This window comes from Elgaria multicarinata, chromosome 2 (genome assembly GCF_023053635.1).
Source record: "Elgaria multicarinata webbii isolate HBS135686 ecotype San Diego chromosome 2, rElgMul1.1.pri, whole genome shotgun sequence".
Taxonomy (NCBI): domain Eukaryota; kingdom Metazoa; phylum Chordata; class Lepidosauria; order Squamata; family Anguidae; genus Elgaria; species Elgaria multicarinata.
This window is the reverse complement of record NC_086172.1, coordinates 57,294,248-57,321,783: the sequence shown is the minus strand read 5'-3', so window position 1 is coordinate 57,321,783 and position 27,536 is coordinate 57,294,248. Positions and strand designations below refer to the sequence as shown.

Genomic DNA, 27,536 nt, shown 5'->3' with positions numbered 1-27,536 from the left:
ATACACATGCACACAAAACCACAGATACACACTTTTTCCAAATGGAAACAAATGGCTTCTCAGTAGGAAGTGTGCCCTTTGGCTACTGTATTAATCTGAGAGCCATTCTTCTCAAAATGCACAGTCACAGGCCTGGTAATGAAATGCATTCCAAAAGCAGTATATTTCCAACCTGTTCTTCATCATTTCCTTATGGCCTCGTGTTTACTCAGTTCATTCTTCCTCTTATTAATATTTTAAGTGTTCATTGAAAGTTCCTGGAATTCTATTTTTTATTTCAAAAGAAACAAATAAATACAAATGGATGGTAAGTGTTTTCTTATGTATTGAAACAACCACCTGATTTCCTGGTTTAAATGGCAATACCTGAATAATTCAATATGTTTGACTTTTGACCCTCTCCTATGGTATATATTGAGGACAGATTCATGTATTACTGCTTTGCTGTGGTTGTTGCTTCCTCATAACTAAAACTGATACTTTGTATGAAGGACTCATTTATTTATTTGTTTATGTAAAGCATTTCTACCCTGGTCTTCAGCCAAAAAGGCTTCAAGAGCAACTTCCATATGAACAATTAAAAGCAAGACAGTCTCTTCCTGCAAGCTTGTAATTTAAAAGACACAATACACACACACACACACACACACACACACACACAAACTCAGGCTCCAAAATTAAATTATAGTTCTTCTAATGATTAGCTGGAAGAGAAACTAGAATGGAGCTCTAGTGGAACTCATGTAGGAAGAGAGAATTACATGAGACGTACCCAAGTGATTCTTTCATCAAAAATTACTGTCACCTTATTGGCTCCAGAACAGAGGAAAACTACACTACTCTGATAATCGATATGTAAGGCCTTGGGCTTACCACATTGCACCATGAGATACTAAATAGATAATGCTGTGCTTCAATGTTTGGTCTTGCATTTCTCCATATATTCAAAATAATATATTAGTCAAGGAATGGATGTCTTCACTATTATAACTACCTTGAGGAGGCTTGGTCTTTGCTTACTTGGGTAATTGCCGAGGATTACACCCCAACAGTGAGTCTACTGCCAATGAGTCTTCTCCTCCCTGCTATTACATATCTATATCTATATCTATATCTATATCTATATCTATATATCTATATATAGATATATATCTCAATATGTTAAAAAAAAGGCTACACGATATAACAATATGAAAGAACTTCTGCATTTGGCCTTCCTGGAATACTTCCTGGAGGAGCCAGGAAGTAGTTGAGGACAACACCCAATCCTTCTAGCCTGAGGAGAGAAAGGCCACAGCCTGAGAGAGCTCTGTAGAATGGACTTTTGTTTAAATAAAACTTGGGGCTCATCTACACTAGGCTTTTACCCCAAGTCAATAATGTCAGATGACAAACACACCCCTCCCCCTAGCTAATATGGCCTTTCTTGCCCTCAATCCATTTTTAACTCTATTTGTGACAGGTTTTCTAGTAACAGTGGCTTCCGTACAGTTTGGGAGTCCATGTGACCTCAGAAGGCTTCAGCGTGGGCTGCTTGAAGTGGCACTAATTTGCAGAAGGGAAGAGTTGTGTGGGGCTGGGGCTTACTGTATGTCTACCCAGAAGTAATTCAGTAGGGGAAGGCATTGAGGAATACTGCACCAGTTTAAAGGTGTTAGCAGCCAGCTACAATTTTGAAGATATCAAAGACTGCTTAATAAAGGATCAGATAGTGTGTGGAATACAGGACACACTAGTAAAAGAGAGATTGCTGAGGGATGCAGAATTGACCTTAGAGAAAAACTTGCAGATTTTCAGGGCAGCTGAGTTGTCCAAAGACAGGATTAGTGCCCTGGAAGGAGAGACAGTCGAACCTGTCCATATAGTACAGAAGAAAGAGAGGGAGAAACTGGATGTAAGGACAAAGTAAACACCATAGAGCAATGCAAGTACTATGGGGGGAAACATGCAAGACAAAAAGAGAGTTACCCAGCTTATGGGAAGAAATGCCACAACCGTGAAAAACGTAACCACTATACGTCCAACTGTTATTAAAGCAGAAAAAGAGTGTGCACGGTAAATATGGAGACAGACAGTGAATGTGAAGACATTTTGTGGGTAACAGATCAAGTAGTAAATACACTGCAAGAAAAGCCAACAGGACCAATTGGATGCAACCATTGGGGGTAAGGCATTACCATTTCAATTAGATTGTCATCTCACTTGCATCATTATCCCCATCCACCTAGTGAACCCAATATTCCATTGGAAGAGACTAGGGTTGTCTCCAGAGCATTTTCCGTAACTATTCAGCCCTATGTCCAAATATAAAAAGTAGTTCATTTGGAAAAAGTGGGGGGGGGGGATGACAAAAAGGGAAAGAAACAAAAAGGGGAGGCCACAATCACACACAGAGAGAATTCCCAATAAATATCAAGTCAATCAAACTTAACTTGTACAGTTTACTTGCTTGAGTTGAATCTTGGGTTTTAGAGAATGTACAGAGTTCTTTGCAGAGAAGAGAGTTTGGGAGAGAATGTCTTTGGACTCATGCTACCAGGAAGTTAAACTGAGGATGAAGTCACACACATTTATAGGCATCTGAGACCAATAAAAGCCAGCTCCTTAGCAGAGATGGTCTCACTGGTCAGATAACCTCCATTTCCGTTATCAGTTTTCTAGAGAGTCAATCAGAAAATTATTTATAGGCTTCTCCCCTCTGCCTATCAACTCTGCGCTAATGTTATAAAAGAACTAGCCAGTTCTGACCAGTTACCTTTTGTAAAAAAAGAACTTTACTTCTGAATATCTATTCACAAACACCGTCCAGAATAAATTCTTATACAGGCTTCACTGCAGGGGTATAAAGTCCCAGACACTCTAGGTGGCACTGTTGAGCCACATCAGAATATAGGGGTTCATCATGGATCTAATTCAAGCTTTACTTTTGTGGGGTGAAAACAAGGAGTGCCCTACCTTTATGCAAAGTGACAGTTTGCACATTAGGGGAGCAGGAATAGCATCTCATGTTTCCTCCACCCATGCCACCACATTACCTCCCAGATTGTTTCTGCCTCCCCACCCCACATGCAGTGCAAAATATATGCTCTCAGGAGGAGCCACACAGAGGCAGCAGCAGCATTCAGTTCCTTGCCAGTGGGATTCTGGCTAAAGTGTATTGTAAAGCCTTTCTTTTAGATGCCTTTCCTTCCCATTTGTTGCTCTTTTTATTTTTCTAACAGAAGTTTTCCATTTTATTGACTTTCTCTTTCTGTTGTTCTAGATTTCACTGCTGGATACTTCTTTAGTTTCTTCCTGTTTCCTGTTCCTGTTTTTCTCTCTTTTTCTATTCATTTCCCTCTGGTTTATTTCTCCTTGATTTTCCCTTCCCTCCTTTTTCTTTTCCCTTGCCCACTCCCTTCTGTTTCTCCCCATTTTTTCTTCCCCTTGCTTCTGTCATAAGAACATAAGAAGAGAATTACTACAGAACTGAGGGCTTTTCTTGTAGCACCGGCAAATAAAAGCCAACTGACAGTCTACACTGGCTGGTTTGACATAAGAAGAGCCATGCTGGAGCAGACCAAGGGTCCATCTAGTCCAGCATTCTTTTCACATAGGCCTGGTTCAGACAACACACTAAAACATGCTGCTTAACCACAAAATGGTTAAGGGAATACATGCATTCCCTTAACCATTTTGTGGTTAAGCAGTATGGTTTAGCATGTTGTCTGAACCAGGCCATAGTGGTCAACCAGCTCTCAATAGGCAACCCACAAGCAGGACATGAGCACAACAGTACCCTCCCATCCATGTTCCCCAGAACTGATGTACATAGGCTTACTGACTCTGATACAGAAGCATCAGGACTAGTAACCATTGATAGCCTTCTCTTCCAGGAATTTCTCCACCCCCCTTTTCAAGCTATCCAAGTTGGTGGCCATCACTCTGTATTGTGGTAGCGAATTCCATAGTTTGACTATGCACTGCTTGAAAAAGTACTTCTTTTAAAACACTCATCTAAAGAGGCTATTAGAAAGGAAGGAAAGGCTGGGGGCAGGCCAAGGGAAGAAATGAAGGCAGGAATTGAGGAACTGCACAAGAGTTTTGAAGAAGAATTAACCCTAGCAAGTTGAGGTGGAGTGGGGTTTCCACTTGAACTTTCTCTAGGCAGCAAAATATCTTTGCTCAGCATTGGGTGAAAATTATCATAGTTTAGTTCTAATCACAATTTATATATTTATTTATTTATTACACTTATATACTGCTCCCATAGCCAGGGCTCTCTGGGCGGTTTACAGAAATTCTAAAATTGAGATAAAAACAAGTATACAAAATTTAAAACTCTAAAACACAGAACATACACACATAAAGCATTAAAAACCATTAAAAAACTAAACATGTGGGTGATTAAGATGTGCCGCCATATGCCTGGGCAAAGAGGAAAGTCTTAACCTGGCGCCGGAAAGATAGCAGCGTTGGTGCCAGGCGAGCCTCATCAGGAAGATCATTCCATAGTCTGGGGGCCACCACCGAAAAGGCCGTATCCCTTGTTGCCACAATCCGAGCCTCTCTCGGAGTAGGCACCCGGAGGGGGACCTTAGATGTTGAACGTAGTGTCCGGGTATATTCACGTCGGGAGAGGCGTTCCGTCAGGTATTGTGGTCCCAAGCCATGTAAGGCTTTATAGGTCAAAACCAGCACCTTGAATTGGGCTCGGAAACATACAGGCAGCCAGTGCAAGCGGACCAGAGCAGGTGTTATATGGTCAAACCTTCTGGTTCCCGAAATCAATCTGGCCGCTGCATTTTGCACGAGCTGCAGCTTCCAAACACTATTTGCTCCTGTTATAGTACTCATCTTGGATGCATCCATGACATCACACATACCCGTGTGGTGATTCTTCATAAATGTTACTTGAGCAGTATGGGCTGCAGTACAGAGGCTCCCAAGCTACGGAAATAGCCATTATAATGGTAGACTCTCTCTGTACCTACAAGAGATTATTGGCCCTGTAAACACTAACTATCTAAGATCTGTTTGACAGGTACAGTCATCCAAACACATGCAGCCCCTAGATGTACATAAGGATATGTAGAACAAGGCTTTTGTATTATTATGGTACCTATCTACTTAACCTGAGGAGTAATGGCAATCTAGATCATATTGGTATCATTTAAACTACTCTGAACCATACCAGTTTGATTATTTCTCTGCCATTTATCATTTTATACAATTGTGAATAACCACTGCATGAACATAACAATCTTTGTTTTCTTTTCATGGCAATTTTTGAAAGTATTAGTTTGTTTTGAGCAAGAATATTTTTCATATAGTATCCATATACAAGTTTGGCAGAGAACACTCTATTTATTCATTTAATTTATTTTTATTAAATTTTCTATTTTTTGTCATAATAAGGTAGACATTAATCATTTCTGGACTATCTTTAAAATTTCCTGCACATACAAGAACATCACAGTCATTACAGGAGCATGAGAAGTTAACTCACACCAGTCTTTACAATTACATAAAAGTGATCATTTCCCCTGAACTTTATTTATTTATTTCAGATAATTTCTATACGAATTTCACTTTCAAAAGAACAATTATCCCAAAACAGTTCACAAGATAAAGCATGATAAAATGCCATAACCCAATAAATAAAACAATGATAAAACAATAAAATCTCATTAAAATAAGCAGGGATAGCTGGCAATACATATATAGGAAGTAAGCAAACCTGTGTCAGGCTTTCACACATATACTTTACACTGTCTGTGGTTCTATTAAATTAGAACATAATATTTTATTAGTTATATAATCTCTGATTTCTTGATCAGTTCAACTGATACATAGGGGACATCTTTCCCCAGAGTAGGCAAAGAATATTCTCTATAGGCCCAAAGAGACCATTGCTTCCTCTCCCTTCCACCCCTCCAACAGGCATCATGATCAGCCAAACCAAGAAAAGTGAGATCTGTGACTGAAGCAGGACCAGGGGGTGGGGGTGGGCCTACTGAGGATGGGAGGGCAAGAGGGATCTGTTGAGTAATACAGAGAACCTTTCATGAAGGGAAGAAGTATAGCCATCATTTACTATAAACAATAGGGGTGCGCAGATTCGGGGTGGAGCTCTGTTGAGTGACTTCTCTGCTCTGATTTTCAGAGGAGGTCCTTGTCTCTGCACCACCAGATTACACGTCGGAAAACCTCCCCACTTTCGGATAATCTCTTCATTATAGGCTATGGCAATTAACCAAAATGCTTACACCTCTGTCACTTTTAAAGATAGTGATGAAACTTAGCACTATTGTAGCACTTAAGGAAGGCTTTAGGCATACCAAGCTTGTAACAGATCCCTTTATCCCTTGATTTTTTAGGTATTTTTAAGATTTTGGCAGTTGAGCTGTCAAAATTTGACCATCGGCTGTTCCATTAGCCTATGGCAACTAACAAAATGCTTACATCTCTGTCACTTTTAAAGATAAGGAGATGAAACTTGTCAGCATGATAGCTCTTAAGTAGAGCTTTAGGAATGCCCAGTTTGAAACAGATCCCTTCATCCCTTGATTTTTTAGGATTTTTTAAAAAAATTCCCCTTGACACCCCCTCCCACACCTGATTGTGCATTAATTCACCCCTGCACATTTATGGAGAGAGTTTTATCTTTTATTTCACTGTGCATCAGCAAAGTAAAGGATAAAACTCCCTCCATAAATGTGCAGGGGTGAATTAATGCACAATCAGGTGGGGGTTGGTGGGTGAGTTTGAGGGGATTTTTTTTTAAAAAAAATCCTACAATATCAAGGGATGAAGGAATCTACTTCAATCTTGGCAAGCCTAAAGACCTACTTAAGAGGTATTATGGAGCCAAGTTTCATCTCTTTACCTTTAAAAATGACAGAGCAGTAAGCATTTTGGTTAATTGCCATAGCCTATAATGAAGCAGTTATTCAAAAACAGGATGGAGCTCCGAACGACCTTCGCTCCACACCATGGGTATCCGACATTTTAAAAAATGTCCCCTAACCACACTGAAAGTTTGGAGCTCCGTCAGAGCACTGTTGGACCCTCAGATTTTCAGTGCAGAGGGCACACCCCAATAAACAATAACTGCATTTGAGTGGATAATACCTGGTTGGTTCGAGTTCTTCCGCTATGTTGTGGTACATAATAGTAAACAGATAATTAGTCCCTGAGCTTTAATTATCTCATTATTTTTTAATTATCATTAGTCTGTATATGAATATATCTATATCTAGCTAGCTATCCAACATTACAGAAAAGAGAGGGTAGTTTTATATTGCCTTCTATGTTTAAGCCAAAGTGGCAATGATAACTAAGGTAATGAATATCAATTGGAAATCTTCGCCATAGATTGCTATCTAGTTTCTTCCTCCCTCTCCTGTAACCACCTCTCATCTTTGACTTTGAAACCCAACGGTTTAAACTGGGTTCTTGTTTCAGTTGCTTAATCCCTTTTCATAAATCGTGTTCAAGTGCTGGAATAATTTGCACATCATTTAAGAATATTTACTTTGAAGCATTCACCTCAAGCCTTTTTTGTATATCCTTTCTCTCTAAAGATTTGTAGTATTTGTTTTGTTCTCTGAGGTATAAAAGACCTGGGTAAACTTTATTCCTGTTGTTTCAAGATTAGTGAAATAAAATGCATATTTATTCAACTGGGAGCGAAAGAAGCTTTAGTAAAGACGATCATACATATAACCCTGGGGAATGATATAATACAAAATGCCTGCCTTAAAATCTCTTTAGACTTGTTCAAAACTGTATTGAATGACTTAAGTTCAAAAAAATAAATAAAAGACCCACAAATGCATTCTCTATAAACATTTTTATCTTTGTTGTGAAGGAGAGAGCTGTATATTTTTGTTAGTAAAAATGAACGCGATATTGGTGAAATGTGTATAGCAAACTATATAAAGGGACTTTGCCAGCAGTCTTTGGGCCCACTAAACTAAAATATTCATCAGTAACTGGTGCTGCTTTTGTACAATGTTGCAGGCTTAAATATCTATTAAAATTATTTAGTTACAGCTATAGCCTTGTAAACAGACATTTCTTTCTTTTCTTTTTCTTTTTTTGCTTTCAACAAACTGTCTTTACATTCATTGAACTAAGATCTATGCCATATTCTATATGACCCCGTAGGCTGGAAAATTCTATCAGTATCAAACAGCACATATAGAAGCGCTATAGTACTGTTAAGAACTAAACTTTGTGCATATGCACACATTATATTAATTTCCAGGATATTTCAACATTAGAGGAACCTAAAGCTATGCACATGGACATACTTTTGCTCACATTCAGCCATTGCTGTCTTCACCTTTTTTTTTTTTTTTTTGCCTCCCGCTGTTATCTCCCTCACCATTGTAATCTTGATTGTAACCTCCTTCAAGCAGTGTCCTATCTGTTTTGGGGGCATGAAACTCACTTGGTGACCTTGAGCTGGTCATAGGGCCTTGCTAGATGACAGGTTAGCCCTGTGCGAGCCCCGGGCCCACCCCTATGCATCCAAATGACACATAGGGGATCCTGGGCTCAGGCAGGGGTAACCCTCCCTTGGCCCGGGATAACCGGCACTGCTTGTGGCCCAGTATTTCCCGCGGTCTCGGGCTGAGACTGTGGGTGTGTGTAGACCAGACTGCCGCTTTCCCCAGCTACCGCAATTACTCGCGAGTAGCTTGGAGAAGCAGTGGACAGAGCGCAGCGCTCCACAGGAGCACTGGGCCCATCAGGGCAGGGGGAGACATCGGGGCGTGGGGAGATTGCGGGAGGAAGCAGAGATCACCGTGGGGGAGGGAAGTGGGGATTGCAAGGGGGAATCGCAGCCAGGGTGGGGAAATTGGGGGTGGGGGGGGAGTGGGGAACACTTTTTTAAAAAACAACAACAACAGCACTTACTGTTGCCAGTGGTGCATTCCTTTTTTTTAAGTCAAAAACAAAATGGCAGACGCAACAGTGCTTTCCTGTAGCCTGCTGTGTCTGATGTGTGGATAGGAGCGACAGCCCACGCTACTTGTAGCGCAGGCTGGCCCCTCCACACACCCGGATTTTCAGGTAGGTCTAGCAAGTCTCTCAGCCTAAGTTTACTCCCAGGGATGTTGTTGTGAGGATAAAAGGGGCAGCTGCGAGGGATCCATTTATGTTGTCTTGAGCTCCTTGGGGGAAGAGTGAGATATAAATTAATAAACAAATACATTAGAAGATAATGAAGTGCCATGTACTTTGATAATGCTGGTTGATGCTTCAACTCAAATCGGCCAATGACCCTGGAAGTGTCAGAAGAGAAGACTTCTGTAGTGTGTGGTTTGGTTCACATGCTTACAGCACCTTGATGTATCCACTTTATTTCTGCTTGCGACACATTGTGGTCTAGATTTGGTAGGTTGACCTGCAGGTGTCATTTCAGCAGGAGTCATTTTTATGCATGTAGCACCTAGTGAAATTTCCTCTTTATAACAACAGTTAAAGCTGCAGGAGCCAAACTAGAGTGACCAGATACAAAAGAGGGGAGGGCTCCTGCAGCTTTAACTGTTAAAATGAAGAGGGAATTTCACTAGGTGCTGCATGCATGCAAATGACACATGCATGCAAATGACACCCTTTTCTACACAGCTGTTAAAGATACAGGAAACTTGTCCTCTTTTCCTATTTAAATTATTATTATTATTATTATTATTATTATTATTATTATTAAAATGAATACTACTTGACTGTTGGCTTTTAGCCAGCAAAACTGAGTCTCAGTTCCATCACATGCAGAGGATTCTCTCCCCACCTGCCCTCCCCTTAGCTATTTATAACTAATCCAGATGCTGGCCTGGTAGTTTGGAAGTAATGCGACAGAGACAGAAAAACAAAGGATTGGGGGGGGGGTAGGGGTTAGGTTATAAAAGCTTGTATTGATCTAAATGAGGCAGCCTCTCATTCAGGATTTCTGATTCAGTGAAGAGTACTTATTGGCTAGGCTTACCTTGTTCCTGATGGGGGAAATCATTTAAATGTTTATACCTTCCAGGTTGGCAGTTGCGTTTCATTTAAATTATGGCCCTCCAATCCAAAACATTTGAAGAGGGGCTTAACGGATGGAAGCACATTACTGTCTTTTGGATTGGGTGTATTAACGCTTTAAAAATGAATGTGCTTCCCCAGGATCTCCTATTTGTTCCACCAGCTGCTTGCTGACGTGCCAGATAAGCAGTTTAAGGACAAGCATGTTAAAGAAGCCTATGCAGTCAAGCCTACTTTTTAAAACAAACAAACATACTTCTACTGAGCTGAAACATTCTGCCGTGAATATGAAGTCACATATAAACCAGTGGAATCATTCACATTTGGGGAATTTTAAAAATAAATGCTTATTGTCAGCAGTCAAAATACAGCTTCAGAATGAATTCAAAACAATTATTAACCTGAGGCACTGGGCTGTAAACAATCGAACCAAATGTACAAGTAAGAGATGGGAATAGGTAGCCGAAATGACTGAGCGAGGAAAATTATCTGTACAGGTTAGAGTGGTTTACAAGCTATACATGAGTGAAGGACAAAATGGAACAGTATTCCAAAAATAGGAAGTGATGGCACTGTCAAACCCAATATTACTGAGGGCTTAGCTCAGCTACTGCTTAGCTCAATGACACAAGATCCCATGTAGAGGTACCCTAAGTGTGGCGACATAGAGCAGACTGTCTTGCTTTCAATGAAAAAATTACAAAGCTCCATAAGCCTTGAGAATTGTTCTCATCACTACCATTCACACATTCTTACTCTGAGAACAGATATGATAAGTTGGGGTATCACTTAATCTACACCAAGTAGGATATTGTACTTTGAAAGAAGTATGAAAGCAGTATATGAGAGGCAGGAGCCACACTACTGCTTTATAGCGGTATTGAAGTGCACTGACAACTGTTGGGGCCCATGACACATACCATAGAGCGCTTTCATACCACTATATACTGCTTGGTGTGGCTCCTGCCTTTTGTATGCCAGTTTCATAGTGCAATATCCTGCTTGGTGTAGATTAGGCCAGACAAATAAGCCTTTTCTCTCCAGCATGTGAAATAAAAACATCACAAAAACTGTTTATCATTTTAACATTTTAAGATAGGTCTGCACAACTTGGGCCAAAAGATGCTGAACACAGTCTAGCAACAATGTATTGTGGCCTGCCTAGTGTTTGACAATATCCTTTTCAGGGTGGGGGGATGCTAGATTGGATTTGCTGGCCCAGTCCCTGCTGTGGCCATGCCCTGTCATGGTGCTAACCACCATACATTTAGTGGTTCATTGAAAAGCAGTTTGTATGTACATAGAGCTGTATATGTGTAGGCCCTCCATGCCAGCAGGAACCCCAGACCTTAGCTAGACCTACCTGTTATTGCGTGATGGAGGGGTGAAGATCTTGTGATGTTTTTCTCACGAGATCCAGCCTCTGTTTATACGCGGCGTGCAACAACCTCAGAGGGAGAGGCATCGCATCTGCCATTTTAAAGTATAATTTTAAACAGACCAGAGCGCACAAGTGCTTATGTGCAGAAGGTAGGTATTTTTATTTTAAAAATTAATTTCCCTGCTCCCACCCACCCACCCACGATGGGCGCAGAGCTCCGGAGGAGCTCCGGAGGAGCTCTGCGCCCCGTACACAGGTCCTGGCTCCTCATGAGGAAACACGAGGAGTGGGCACAAACCTCGGCACCTGGCTCAGCCCAAGACTGTGGAAAAACCAGGCCTAAAGGGTAGGGCGAGATCCTGGGGCAAGGGAGGGATCATCCCTCCCTGATCCCGGGATCCCCTGTGTGTCATGTGGACACACAGGGACGATCCCAGGGATCACCCTGGGATTTTGCCCTGCCTAGCTATGGCCCCAGTCATGCAGGGTTACTGTTGGTGTAGACAGCTTTCACACATATTGCTGTGTACATGCATACGGTTCCCTTTTTAATGTTTTGCTGAACATGCAGAGATCTTGGGCAGGAATAAGGAACTCAACAGAGCAAAAGCAACAGGCGTTAGGTATATGCAAAAGAGGGTGTGTGTGAAAAATCCACAGGAGCCCTATTAAACACCTCATAGACTGCAGCATAGAAATGGATGTTTTCTTCAGCTTGGTGGTCATAAGTCAAGTAGGGCAGCGATCTACACTACTGCTTTAAAGCGCTTTATAACAGTTTTGACAACTGTTGGGGCCCAGGACACACTCCATATACAGTTGTCAAAACTGTTATAAACCACTTTAAAGCAGTAGTGTAGATCCAGCTACTCGTTTAAAAGTATGAGGGAGGTGGCTACTAAATGTCTTAACAGACAGGCATACTAGGGTAATAGAAAATGAACATCAGTATCAAGGAGTAAGGAAATAGGTCAGAAGAGTTCACAGATAACAAACTATAGGCTCAGAGCAAAAGATGAAGATGAACAATAGCTGAAGTGTCTTGTGCACTATATGTTTGACTCTAGCCTTGAGTTGGGCAGCACTAAGTGTTATTTTTTACCAAAGAAAATACCATGACAGGTTAGGAATACTATTGTGTTCCTCTGGTGTGACATATGTACTCTGAGTTGTTTGGGAATTGAAACAGAGACACAGAAAGCGATTTATCTCATAGGAGATAAATAAATAAATGCGCTTTGAAATGGCAATTTCCCACTTACATCATGATTGTCAGGCTTCCAGCATATGTTGGTTTCTGTAGAATTCAAGTTCTAAACTCTTTAAAAACAACAACTCAACAACTTAAAACCAGCCCTTGGACAGTGAAACTTCAAATGCAATGGCCTTTGATCTCTGATTTTGGTTACTCATTTGGAACTTGGAAGACTTCTGATATCAAGCACTGATTGTTTAATTTTGTTTGTGGCATTCTCCTTAACATTTTTCCCTCTCCTGTCTTGGATTTCAGACACGTTTTGAAGTTGGTTTTCTTGAAAACATTTTGCTTCTGCTTTGATGCTTAACTGCTTACTATGTGTATGTTGTCATCAGGTGCCGTTTCCTGATAATAGAGTTTTTCCTTTTTTATTTATTTATTTTGTTACTGCTCAGTTTCTATTTGCTACAGAGCTGTGCTCATATGTTAGAGCTCTTGAGGGAGAAAAAGGGTTTTCAAAGACAAGATAAGCTTTGGATAAGTAACCCAGGTTTTCAGTGCTTATCGAAGTGAAATCCAAATAATATGCACTTCCGAAGTGTCAGCAGAGTGTCTCGGCCCCAATTCTGCCTGTTTGAATAATGAAGGTAACAGGTTCAGACTAAAGATGTTTGAGAAACTTAATCTTTTTGAATTCTAATGCGAAGTGACCGATTCCACACCTCCAAAATAATCTGTAGGAAAGACTGCAATTATCCTTTGGATTTCTCAATATTGGAGAAATTATCCAATACAGTGGGGTCCAGGAATGTTTTAATAAACAAAGGCCAGATCTACACCAAGCAGGATCTAACACTTTGAAAACGTTTTGAAAACTGTAAATGTAGTGTGTCCTGGGCCAAAACAGTTGTCACTACTGTTATAAACCATTATAAAGCAGTAGTGTAGATCCTGCCCCTGTCTCACCAACACCTCTTTTAGGCATGATGGAATCATACCCTGTTGTAAAAAGGCATTACCAACTGGATTAGTCCCCACATACCCCCAGCTTCTTTTATAAGTGATCTCACCTCTCCAAGGTGACCTCTTACCTCTCATCTTGTCTGAATCCTCAAGCTGTACAAATTTTAACCCAACAAGCAAGGGTTTGTTTTAAATGAATACTGTTGTTTTTATACTGTTGTTTTTATGTTTTTGATGGTTTTTAAATTTTGTATAGTTTTTAATGTTTACCATTTTTAACTGTTGTAAACCGCCCAGAGAGCTTCGGCTGTGGGGCGGTATATAAATGTAATAAATAAATAAAAAATAAATAAAGCAGGGACTGAAGTTACATCAATTGGACAATTAATATTGTCCACCAAGGCCACAGCTAGACCTAAGGTTTATCTCTGGATCGTCCAGGGGTCAAACCTGTTCATCTAGGTGACACACAGGGGATCCAGTGCTCAGGCAGGGGCGAACCCTGGATGATCCCAGGATAAAACTTAGGTCCAGCTGTGGCCCAAGAGGGCCTTTTCGGTGGTGCCTCCCGCCTCACATTTATGGAATGATCTCCATGATGAGGCTCGTTTGGCGCCAACATTGTCAACTTTGGGGCTCCAGATTAGAACTGCCTTCTTCTCTTCTGGCAGTATATAACGAGTCTTTTCATCAGGTCCTGGATTGTGTCTGGCTAATGGTTTTAAATTGTTTTAGATATATGTTGTTGTGTGTTCTATCTGTTTTTTGTCATTATGTGAATGGTTTTATACTTCATATAATGTATTTTAATAGGTTTTAATTTCTGTGAATTGCCCAGAGAGCTTTGACTATGGGGCGGTATAGAAATGTAATAAATGAAATAAATGAAGGTTTCACTGCCAGGAAAGACTCAAACCAGTTCTCTCTGTACCCAAACTGAGCACAATTTCTTTGGCTTTAAGTACAGGAAGCCAGATTCCAGCTGGACATCAGGAAAAACTTCCTGACTGTTAGAGCAGTACGACAATGGAACCAGTTACCTAGGGAGGTTGTGGTCGCTCCCACAGTAGAGGCATTCAAGAGGCAGCTGGACAACCATCTGTCAAGTATGCTTTAGGGTGGATTCCTGCATTGAGCAAGGGGTTGGACTCAATGGCCTTATAGGCCCCTTCCAACTCTACTTTTCTATGATTCTATACATTCCCCATTCAAAGTACTGTACCCCTTGGGTTAACAGAAACCAGTCACATAAAGCCTTTTCAGATGAACCTTTCCATGTGTTCACTGAATGTGTGCAACAGAGACAAGGATCACTGGCTACACCCCTGGGTTCTGCACCTTCAGCTGGTCATGTGGAGCAATTTATCTGAAAAGGCCTTCCATGGTGTCTGAGCAATTATTTAGGTACAGATAGAACAGTTGCAGTAGTATCTGTATCGACTCTGAGGCAAAGGCCTTTCCCATCCCTCGTACTTGGGACCCACAGAAGTGAAATTGTTGAAGATCATTTTTAGGGCCTCCTATAACATGCATCTACAGTCGCTCCTATGTGAAAAGTATTTTTCTTCTGTTAGTCCCTAAAATATAATCCATTCTAAAGAAACCGAAACCAAAATAAGGTGTCTCTGGTGGAATGATACTCAATATACTACACTTACTACAGCCACATATTTTCATTACCTATTGCAGCAGCAAGAACAAACTATATACCGGCAATTGTTTCATTTAGGGGGGGACGACACCCAAAAATTTATGCCATAATTTTATTGAGTCTTTACTGCAAATACACAAGAAGTATAATGACAATATTGAGCATTTCAGTTGTTAAGCTGTCATATCACTGCAAAATTATTTTGGTTCAGAATATATCGTTTTCTATGTTTTTTCTTTACATCTACAATCCTACTTGGCTGCTTTGAGCACCTCTTGTGAAGAAAGACAATCCAAACAGATTCAGAATGATTTAAGTTCAACTATATTGCAACCTTTGATTCCTTAACAATATAGATGTGTGATCACCAAGCCTTGTCTTTCGGTGTGTCTCCCAGCCAATCACACACATGTTTGTCTCTTTGCTTTCCTGTTTTACTTGCTGCTGGTATATTTGTGCAGTGATAAGTGTCACTCTGTCACTCTTCTCACATATTTCAGGGCTAATTAAGATAAATGCTGATTATGTGTCAGCATTGATTTGCGGGAACAACTAAGATTTGGCATCCTTTCCAGCACGTAGAAGGCTCTTGCTTTGTGAGCAAATAGCATCCGATATGCGTTCTCATGTTACAGGTTTCCAGATCCAGTGGGTGCAAATCAGTTACAGTAAATGGATAATCACGGTCCAAGGGAAGGCAAGAAACAACATGCAGCCAAGGAGCTGCTCCAGGGTCACCAACATTTTCCCCTTGTCACCTGTGCAACTGGCACAACACAGGAGAAATAAGTTTGTAACAGACTGTTCCAGTCATATCTAGCAGCCACATTCTGAACCAGGTGTGGGAAACTTTGGGAGCTCCATGGGACAGTTTCAATCCCCACCCCCGGAAACCACCCACCCAGAGGCCACACCACCACCGCCATGTCCCCACTGGGTTTCCACGGTTGCAGCAGTAAAACATTTCACTGCCACTGAATTTTAGTGGCAAACTGCGCTGGCAGCCTAAAAAGGTCAAATTTCACTTTAAACAAGGCTTTAAGATTAAATTTGGTCTTTTTAGGCCACCATCACAGTTTGTTGCCAAAATTCAGCATCAGGCTGCTGTTTTGCCACTGGCAAATTCAGCAGCACAGTAGGGGGCATTGGGGGGGGGGGGTTGCCCTTCAGGCCAGGGTTGGGGTACACATTGTTAGTTTAGTATAGCAGCAATTTCTCTACCATCTTCACTTCAAAGGCAGGCCCATGCATATAGCATATTGCAGTACTCTAACTTAAGAGATGAGCATTAATGGTTTATTGAGGCTTTCAGAGGGGAGCAACAGAGATGGATTTACTCACAAGGCTGTACACTGGAACAGCAAGGGAACACAAAGGCATCATGGGTAAATTTTTCTAACTTCTGCTCAAGGAGAAGATGTGAAGGCCTTACTCTGGAAGGTCTCAAGTGAATGGCTATTGCTGCTAGCTTACCACACAGAACACAATGCTGCTTCAAGGCGCACTCTTCAAAGAAAACCATGTGTTCTGAGCACACTACAGACAAGCAACCACCTGTAGCCTTCTAAAACAGTAGGTAAGAGGACCACCAAAACTGGTAAAGGGGTAGAGTCCCTTGAACACCCACCCCTCCAATGAAGGCCTGTCATGATATTTTGACATCTGAGGCAAAAAACAAACAAACCACTCAGCTGCAGCCTCATGTACATGGCCCTTACATGACATCGAAAAATCAGCTGCCTGAGACAGCTGCTTCACTTTGCCTTATGGCAGGGCCAATCCTATGCATTCTATCCACTTGAAACCAGAAACTCTGTTTGCATAGGTGAAGAAGATGGACATGCTTGTCCTAGCCTTCTTCCTTCTTCCCAAATCTGGCTGGGGATGGAAGCTTCAGAAGCACATCCCCTGAACCCTGGAGCTTGTGGACAGGGAAGGAGAGATGTTGCTCTCTCCCATATGATTTCCATCAGTGATGGGTAGGCTCCACCACAAAATCTTCACTCCACCACAAAATCATTCTATGTGGATGTGCAACAGTTTCTAAGGTTGCAAGAATGGGGTGTTTCTGTCCCCCCCCTATTTTTCTGCAACGATAGAGGGTTTCTTCTACCAATAGAAACAATCTCTTGCCCTGCCTTTCCACCACCCTATGGTTTGGTGATGTTTGTTTGGCTGGACAGATATAGATAAATAGACAGATAGACAGACAGACAGGAAAGATAGATGCAATATACAATTGGCAGACATCTCCTAGGTGCATTGCATCTTGATACTTAAAAGACTGAGGCAAACACACATTCAAAATTCCCCTTAGACGTTTCTCATGGCTTCTGATTTGGCATTACCACCTCAGATCCAAATGATAGGCACACAAATTAGACAGTTGAAATACGGCACTTTATTTTATTTTTCTTACACACAGATTCAGCTATGGAAATCTCATGTCATTGACATAGGACTACACAAGTCAGATGGATCAGATTTCCTAGGCTTGGTCTTCTTTCTCGTCAACCTCCTCTTCCTCCTCTGGGAGGCCCTCTTTTTTTTGAGAGCAGACATTGCCTTTATTCTCCTCCTCCTTCTCCTTCTCCTCCCCCTTTTCCTCTTCCTTCTCTTCAGCACCTTCAACATCATCTTGCTTATTGCATAGGAGCCTGTAAGTCCACACCCGGTCAACTTTCTCAACACACCCTTCGTAACCAAGGCCTTCAAGACCCTCTTGAAGTAATTCTTCTGCTTCTCGAGGTCATAGCCTGTAGCCACAACACTCTTCTTAAGAGCTTGCAGGGAAATACCAGTACGTTTCTCAGTGGAAGCCACCACCTGGAAAATAAGTTTGGAGACGCCATGCTTTGGCAAAACAGATTTCCAGGGGAAAAAAGGTTTGTAGGCCTCTTGGTCTTTTGACCTAGACTTAGATGTGGGCTTTAGATGCAGGCCAAAACAAGATGGCTGATGTTCACCCACAACCTCATTTATTTTATTTTATTTTATTTTTTGGCAGGGTTGGGATAAAGTAGTCCACAGTTATGGATTTGGAATTCCCTTCATCGGAACATTCTGCATTATTCAACAAGAAAGACAGAGGTTTTGCTCACAGTGCCCATTTCTCCTCAAGCTTGACTTGGGTTACTACTTCCTGACCTTGTCCCAAATTACAGAAACTTGCTGGGCTTGGCATCTGTTCTTCTCTTAGTTGATACAGCTTCCTGAGCTTGAGGGCCTTCTAGTCTGATGGTTCTTCTGAGAGTCCCTAGGTGGCCTGCCTCACACAGCAGGAAAGTGTTGGATGGGATTCCTGTGCAAGGCAGCTATGATTAGACCAGCCCACTTTGCCAGAGGTTATGAGGTCAGAGAAGGAGGTGCTTGAACTAAATAGTTGTAATGAGAACAGCTTGATGGATTGTGGGATCACAAGAACTCTGTGATGCCTCTGTGTCTCTGTTGCATGCTTGTGTCCTTGTTTGATGGCCTAGTCATGGCATGAAGACAGGCATTAAAGACTCACCACAGGAGTTTGACCAACACACACAATCCTTCCGTTCAATACCTGTGACTCATACCACTATATAACTCTATATGGCTGCCTTCCCCCAGCCTGGCACCCTAAAGGTTCAGTGGACTACAATTTCCACAATCCACATCCAACAGTAGTCCTCAGACTTGTAGTTCAACATGCCTAGTGGACACTAAGTTGGGGAAGACTGCTCTATAATTTATCCACATTTAGAATGAAGGTTGCACTTTAAAAGGTCATGATAGAAAGTACAAAACAATGACTTCATATATACAAAAAATTGTGCATGCTTTTGAGATCTGACTTGGATGTCTGCTTTTGTTTTCTCCTCTTCCCCTCCACCCCCACCAACCTGATTTTTGTACTATCTTGCCTGATGAAGGCACATTTGGGGATGATCTTTGAGTTGCCCTAACGAAAGTATGACACCCTATGGACTTTGGATGTTTTTCATATGTCTTAGTTGGTGTTTCAACAGTCCCCATCATCCAGGCTCTGGAGACATAGCGGGAACTGAATGGTGGATGGCATTGGACTTAAATGGACAAGATGTGGTACAGGAACTTTACATTGTTTGATCCTTCTAAGGGGCTCCCAATCCTAGATGATTTGAAAGCTTAGGATAATTTTTCACATGCTGGGCATACTGGAGAGTAAAATTGCCTGAATGTCATTTTGTTACTGTTGTTCCTTGCCTTGGGTCATTTCTACACCTGCCTTTTTTCCAGGGATCATCCCAGGATCATCCCTGTGCATGCAAATGACACACAGGGGATCCCAGGAGCAGGCAGGGATGATTTCTCCATTTTCCTGAGATAATCCTTAGGTGTAGAAAGGGCCTCAGTTAAATGGGTCAGGCTGCAGTATCAGTTGTTTGGATGGTGTCATCAGTGTATGCTTTGTAATAACTTGGGGTGAAGAAAGCTGGCCTGTTAGTCCAACCAATAAGGGGTCTGGGAAGCAGCAAATGTAGATTAGGAGGTAGTGGCTGTCTGTCAGGGCTGGAGCCAGGCAAGCTGAAGCCAGGCAAGCTGGAAGCTCAGTAGAGGTTCAGGCAGGTATCTGAGCAGATATTCAGGCAGCCTACAAATAGCTCAGTCTGGAGATAGTCGGCAGATATATAAGGCTCAATAGAAAAGTATGGCCTCCTCACATCCCTTGATCCTTTCTCAGCTGAAAGCTACAGTGCTTGCTGCGCATGCACATAAGCATGTAGCAGCAGCAGTTCAATAGTGCTGCAGGCTTCAAGCCAGCAGTTCCTGCTGCTTGCAAGCTAGTCCAATGGCAACGAGAACAAGGTATCTGGACTTTGCTGCCAGAGTCCCCAGTACAAGAGCCTGCATCGTTCATCACCATTGGATTACTCCTAACTCTGCAACACCCCTTCCCTAAATGAGCGTGCATAGTAGATGTCCAGGTGCAATTGGACATGGCCAAACAAAGATAAGCACTAACACTAACTCAATGTGAAATTCGCTCTGAAAGCAACGAGACAAGCTATGGGAAGATGTTTGGTCATTTAAATGCCTTTCCTGAAAAGCACATAGTATAGAATAAAAGAAGTCCTACATAGAGTAGACTCATTGAAATGGATGGGAGTTACATTAGCAATGACTGAGTTAAATCCCATTCATTTCAATGGGTCTACTCTATGTAGGTTTTATGTTGCGATTTTTCCCATTATATTACCACAGTACCTTAACATCTTACACTAGAGGTGCACGTGTTTTGTGAATCCTTTCTCTTCGGATGCATTGTATGCTATAATTTTGGGCATTGTAATGAACTGATAGGCACTGCTCTAATGTATTTCAGTTAGGAAAGCGGCACTTGAAAGAAATTGGTTTTGCTATACACATGATGTGAAACAATCAATAGTGCTTTAGTCTGACAAGCACTGTCAATATCCATTGTCACAGTTCAGAAAGTCATTAATGGATAGTTCTTCAAAAACCAATGCTCTCAACACATGTCCAAAGTACTGAGATAACATTGTTCTGGGCAGGAATTAATCACAGGTGGTAAACCCATGGGATTTAGGATAGATGTTTTGTAAATTGTGAAAACAGAAGTTCTTCAGAATGAACATATACTCATGCTGTACCTAGCAAACATGAGAGAACGTACACGGAGCCATTGTGGTGCTGTACAATTGCCTGCCTTAGACCAGTATTCTAGTCTCAGTTTAGCCACAGAGTCATTTAGAAATGGTCATTTAGAAATCATCATCTTTCAGCCTCATTTTGCACAACTTATCCGTCTCACTGTACATCTGTGAATGTAAAGAAATAGTAATATTGTTAGACTACCTTAGGGGTTGATAGGTGGCCCATTGCAATCAATAACTGCTAGTAATAAGTTTCATATGGATCATAATATGGGAATGCTGTTAGTTAACGAGGATTACCTTGTGGGCACAAAGCAGTACAATTGCTCATCCAGGAGATGTGTACTATGGGCACATCCCAGCTAGAGTTAAGCACTTTGAAACCTCGTTCTTTTCAGTGGGATGTTTAAAAGTGCTTTATTTAAATCTAGATCTATATGCATTTAAATATGTGCAGATGTATGAGTGAAGCAAAGTGATAAATCACCTGGAAAACAAATAACATTTCTATATCATTTCCCTCTTTCAAAATGGCACCAAGCTTGTAGTTTCAGAAATGTGAATCTATTTCTCTTTATGCAGTAAGGGTGAGTGGCTTGGAATTTTAGTATATCACTGCCAAGGGTTGTTCCCATTTGAACCCAGAAATTCTAAAATAGAACACGAACAAAAGAGCTAGCCATTAATTGAACACTAATCTCTGTATACTATGATATATCACCCTAAGAATGCTACCACTAAAAATGTGAATTTTATTTTTTCATAAGTGATGGATTATAGTCCCATGCTGCGAATGTTCCAGTAAAAGTGTCCTTTTATACGTCCTTTGTGATTACTAGCTTACAGAAGTATGTGTGGGGTCAGTTCAGTGCTGTGGGAAAATGGAACAGTCCTCTGTTCAAATCAGTAGTGAAATCAGAAGCAAAGTATGCTCTGATTATCATAGGCATATGTTTAAATGTTGTTTTCCTTAATTGGGTATGTTGTATTTATTTGAAATGAAGAATCTGGCACGTTTTTATCCCTAGAGAGCAGCAAAGTGAAAAACCCTTTTGTTTTATTTTGGTTCTTATTGTCAGATTTGTAATGTAAGCCACAATATTCCTGAATTCTCTTCTTGTTAAGTAGGCTTCTTGAACTAGTCCCAGTTTCAGGAGAGGGCATTTTTAATGTATCATTTCATTTTTTTCCCCTTAATAAATGTTCTTTATTTTCTTTCTAAAGAAGTCCTGTAATGTGTTTCTAATTTTGGTTCAGAACCTGTTGTAACTTGGGTAATTTTCTTGTGGGGAAAAGGAAATATAGCTTTACACATTTGGAACAAAAATTGGGCTTGGAGTGATTACAAAGCTTTCAGGAATGCTCTAGAGTGCCCTAGATCTTGTTTCCCAGATCTATGCAGAAAGAATTACAGAACAACCTTTCCATATACAGGAAGAATAAATAATAAACCAGTTTAGATACATTGTATAACAACATATATGCTGAAAAGGCTGATATCTTCAAGCAGGCTGCACCCATGTTTCATATACCATCTCTTCCTCTAAGTCTTCCCATCCCAGTGAAAGCTGACTGTTGTAGCCAAAAGGTGTGCCAGTGATGGAGTACAGTATCCTTGGCATCTCACAGATCACTGAGGATTTACCAAATGTTTTGAAGAGCTGCAGTTGTGGGTTGGATTCCTTAGCCTACAATCCTAAGCCTACATCCTTGGAAGTCAGCCCTGTTGAACTTATTTTTGGGTAAATTTATGAGAGTCAGTTGTGGTGTTGTGGTTGGAATACTGAACTGGGACTCAGGAGATCCAGGTTCTAGTCCCCATTCAGCCATGAAACTCACTGGCTAACTTTGGGCCAGTCACTAACTCTCAGCTCAACTTACCTCACAGAGTTGTAGAGACTGAGAGATAAAATGGAGAGGAGGAGAATGAATATGCAAGCCTCCTTAGATTCCTTGCAAGAAAAATGGCAGGATATCAATGTAATGAATAAATATATACAGAAATATAAAAATAGACCTGCATTGGTTTTTGCTGTTAGTTTTATTACTGGAAGTCTTTCTCCTCTATAACGAATAATGCTTTTATATAACTATGTTTTGTACAATGCCTTTCTGAACTTGCCAAAGAGTTTCTGTCCTCTCCCAGTATTGTAATATTGTCCATCCCACCATTTTATTTCTTTAGGAAATGATAAACAGCACATTTTAATTTGCAAGTGGAGAACCATATGTGCTAGAGATAGCAACTTTTGGGATACATTCAAAATTTACACAACTATATTGATAGCTGTCCAATAACATGAACCATTACTAATATGACTCTCTCAACTCATAATGTTTATTCATAATAATATTAATCAGATTCTATTTGGATCATCCCACACATCGGTCTGCTGGATAGAAGGCAGTCAGATTTTCCCACAGATTTCCAGCAAAGCTTTCCATGTTAAAATGTAACAGCGTTTACAACATTTCTTTGGTTTTTCTTCAGTTTTCAGGCTGAACTACAGCATTTCTGATACAACTGACAGAAACCGAGTTAAAAGCAGATTAAAGAAGTTTATCACTCGAAGACCTTCACTGAAAACTTTGCAAGAAAAGGGGATCATTAAAGGTGTGTTGTCCTCTAAAACGTTGTGTGTGTGTGGTGTGTGTCCTGGCCACATTTCTTAGAATATTTATTTAAGCATGTTGCGTATCAAAATATTGTTACAGTACTTAAAAGTAATCTTAAGGCATCTAGCTCCTCATGGATGCAGTAATAGGACTCATTGGAACTCTGTTTCTCCTGCCCTCACTAACACTTAAGTCTCCTGTGAAGTGATAGTTGAATAAGTGTAAGGGAGTATAAGTGTGAATAAGTATAAGTGCAATGGATGTGAAATTGCATTGTAAGTGTACCAAGGACCAGATGAGTAGGGGGGATATGGAAAGGGAGCTCCACTGAACCCTGTGCCAGTCCCTTCCTGTGTGACTGACTAGGGCTACATGTATATTGATCATGCCTTTATATTGGTTACCCCACCCTCTCATCCTGCCACTTATTCTGGAGAAATCCCATTCAATCAGTAATAATCCTCAGGTTTAAGGTTTCAGACTTACGTTTAAATTGTTGAAAGGCTGTATTTCTATATGATATATACACTTTAGAAGCACCACCTTTTGCATAATGAAAACAGGTGTGATGCATAATGAGTGATCTCTAACTTTTTATGTTCCTCATGATAGTTCTGTTCTGTGAATTGAGAACCTGAAGTGAGGAACAAGATAAGAAAAGAGATACCATTAATATCATGGTTGATTAGTGGATATAAATTGTCAGTTCATATTATTCATACCAGCTTGACAAGACTTCTCTGAGTCTCAGACGTTTAATTTACACCTATTAGAACATTTTCACCCTGATGTAAACACAACGGGCATGATCTTAAAAAAAAAAGTACAAATAGGCTTGTATGTGTAAACCTCTTTTGTTTTCCCAAGCTGTATCACCTAATTTACCTGACTGGGGTTTGCCAATCCCAGCCCTGGTTATGTGACGTTATATATCTAGAAATATGAATGGGTTGTACTGTATATCCAACCCTGGCCATCCACCAGCAGAGCAGAAACCACTAGTGGAATGGATTCCTCCCCTCTGCACTCCCTTACACCCCAAAATCAGCTCCAGAGGACTTTCTGGAGCAGATGGGGGACACAGGAGGCTCCGGGGGGGGGGAGAGCAACGGGAAGCCCCATTGCATGAATGGAAGTCCACTCTTGCCATGTTAGATTTAACCCAATGAGTGGATGGGGGACCAGTATTATCCCTGCCGGCCCTGCTCCACAATCTCCACTTGTGAATCTTAAGCCATAAACAAAGCCTGTCCATGTACAAGCTGTATGCACACGGCTCTGTGTGCACCATCTCTACTCTGAAAAAATGTTGGGTACAGACTGAAGGGAGAAATAACACATGTGTGCAGTTTATTTGCATGTAGGCTCTGTTCAGAGCTTTGGATCAATGCATGGAAGTTGGATTGATGGTGTCACCAGATATATTGTGTGAAAAGAGCTTTTATGTTAGCTTCTTTGAAATGAAAAACTCCTCAGAAATGGACCTCTTCCAGCTCATTTATAGGAGGGTACATGTGGATTGTGTACATATACTAGGTATGAGCCAAAGCTTAATGGTGCATAATGGTGCACAAAAAGATACAACATGAATGCAGGCTTCCCTGGCCTTCTTTATGTCAGGAAATGTGCTATGCAGTGGAAGATCTCTGTACAGAACGTATTAGACCTGACGTATGGAGCAGTCCCTGTACTCACAGAGCTGCCTGTAAACTTTTAACTTCGTATCTGATGGAACTCCTCAATTTGTGCAGCTTTGTTTATGGGCTGAAATGGTAGTCCAATAGAAAACACTGCCCTTATTATTTCGCTTCTTGTTGATATTGTGAAAGACTTGCAGTGTTCGAGCAAAGCTGACTCTTTTTTAAAAAATCTCATTTTCTAAAATTCTTCATGAAAAATTTGCCCAGCCACAACTGCACATGTAAATTAGGTAGTTAAAGGCTCTTGGGCACCAGCTGTGCAGAGCCGTAGTATGCTGGATGTTCTGGTTGTGTTCCAGCAATTTTGAACTAATGGAAGGGCTTCAACCAGTGCAAATGAGGGCAGCTCCACAGAGGGGGGAATATGGAAAATCAAAGAAACTGAGTAAAAGCAGATTCATTTGCTTCCTGCCTGCCTCTGATTCATCGAGGCTGTGTGTAGTAGTGATACATTGACGACTTACACTGGTGCAATCCCATTCGATTCACTAGAAGTATACGTATGGAATTATCAGTAGCACAATGACTGGAGGCAAACTTACAAAAGCTGGCTTTCAATAGTTGAACAAACATGCATAAGAGCACACAGTGATCACTGATTTATTCATTGACATTTCCGGCCAAACTTATTCTGAAGTTTCACTTTGGGGGAAAGGGTAAAAAAACCCTATATACAATATTTATTACAGGTAAATTATGACAGAAGGCTAAAACTCAGCTCACTTACCCCCAGCTCCTAAAATCCTGTCAAAATTCAAAGCTTACAATTCTTTTGAAACTTAGAAGTAGAAAACAAGGTTTTAAAAAGCACTTTTAAGAGATATCGTGACTGACCCACTTCTTCCAATTCACATGTGGAAGCGCCGTCAGAGGACACACAATCTCCCTCAATGGCATTCCTTTACTTGCAAAAAACTTTCCCCCATGTGTGCCCCATGAGCGATGATCGCAGAAGCAGGAAACCTCGCAATTATCCCTCCTCTGTTGCAAAAGGGCTGTAGGTGTAAGATAGGCCCCAGTGACTGATGCTCACTTGATGACCTTCAACCAGTCCCTATTTTTCAAACTAGCCTTCAAACAGGGTTGTTGTGATAATAAAATGGGAGGGGGAGAATAAGCCTTGAGGAACTATATCTGGGGGAAGAGAACACACAGCTGACCCCTCCCCCACCCAAGCCCTCCACAGATTGGATGATGCCAAGGACTGAGCCCAGGATCCCTAACATCATCTGAATCTCAGCCAAAACATAGTCTGGACCTCCTCCAGCTGGGGCTTTTGTCAGGGACCCAGTTTTGCTACATTCAGGCTTTTCCTGGCTGGAGAAAACCATGTGTTACAAAGCTGGCCCAGCTGAGGCACTGGCTGGAGGAGTGCTCCTCCAGCTGGTACCTAGGTTTGGGTAGCTTTGTCTGCCTCATGCCTTCCCTATAGGGCAGGACAGGGAGTAGATGAGGCACTTTCCTTCTGCCTCCCAGTTGTGGGGGAGCACACTAAGAGGAATTCCCCAATTGGTAGAGGTGTGGCATGCTAAGAGTAATCCTTGTTCTTGGCTCTAATCACTGTTCAGTAGTAACAGTGGAGATTCCTCTCCCCACTAGCCTTCAAGAGTGTGGCTTTTGGGAGAGGGTGGAGTTTGGGGGAGGGGCTTTGTGTTCTGCCCCACACCCTGATGAGCCAGATTTGGCCTGTTGACCAAAGGTTCTCCATCCCAAAAGTATGCCATTTTAAGCTCCTTGGAGGAAAGGCAGGGGGCAGGGCTAGATGAGGGGGGTGAAGGGCAACGATCTAGTGATTTTATGATCGCGAGATCATCGCCCTTGTCTACAAGTGGCGCGCAACATCTCAGGTGGAAGAGGACATAGCGCCTGCCATTTTGTTTTGTTCTTTTATCGGAGAAGAGCGCACGAGTGCTCCTGCGAGAAACGTAGGTCTTTTTTAATAAAACAATGTTTTCCCATTCCCCACCCCACCCCCAATGCCTGGGTCCCAGCTCCACATGGTTATTCATGAGGAGCCAGGACAAACTGCGACGCCCGGCCGCACGTCCCGCAGTCTCAGAATCATCCTGAGACTGCGGGAAAAGCAGGAAAAATGGGTAGGGCAATATCCCGGGGCAAGAAAGGGACCATCCCTCCCTGCTCCCAGGATCCCCTGTGTGTCATGTGGATGCACAGGGATGATCCTGGGCAATCCCCTGGATAAGCCCTCATCTAGCCATGCCCAAGGTCTACATGTAACAAATTTTTAAAAAGGCAAAATGCCATTGGTACTTTATATGTAAAAAAAAGACTGGAACCTCATTCCATGTCATTTATTATAAAAAAAAAAAAAAAAAAAACCCAGAACATATAAATATGTGTGTGCTATTCAAATCTGATAGTG

At 41.5% G+C, this 27,536-nt stretch overlaps 2 protein-coding genes across 3 annotated transcripts in view; one reads left to right on the top strand and one right to left on the bottom strand.

The window, feature by feature from the left end:
* The window catches only part of ARHGAP15 (Rho GTPase activating protein 15), a 487,468-nt gene that overhangs the window by 267,395 nt on the left and 192,537 nt on the right, over window positions 1–27,536 (top strand). For both annotated transcript variants that reach the window (XM_063116582.1, XM_063116583.1), the window contains exon 9: window positions 23,329–23,451. In XM_063116582.1, the coding sequence (XP_062972652.1) occupies window positions 23,329–23,451 (123 nt within the window). The remainder of the gene's footprint in view (window positions 1–23,328; window positions 23,452–27,536) is intronic.
* LOC134391899 (histone H1t-like) lies at window positions 17,638–22,459 on the bottom strand. Its single transcript, XM_063115823.1, is given in 2 exon segments — window positions 17,638–18,183; window positions 22,370–22,459. Coding segments are annotated over 2 exon segments (636 nt in total).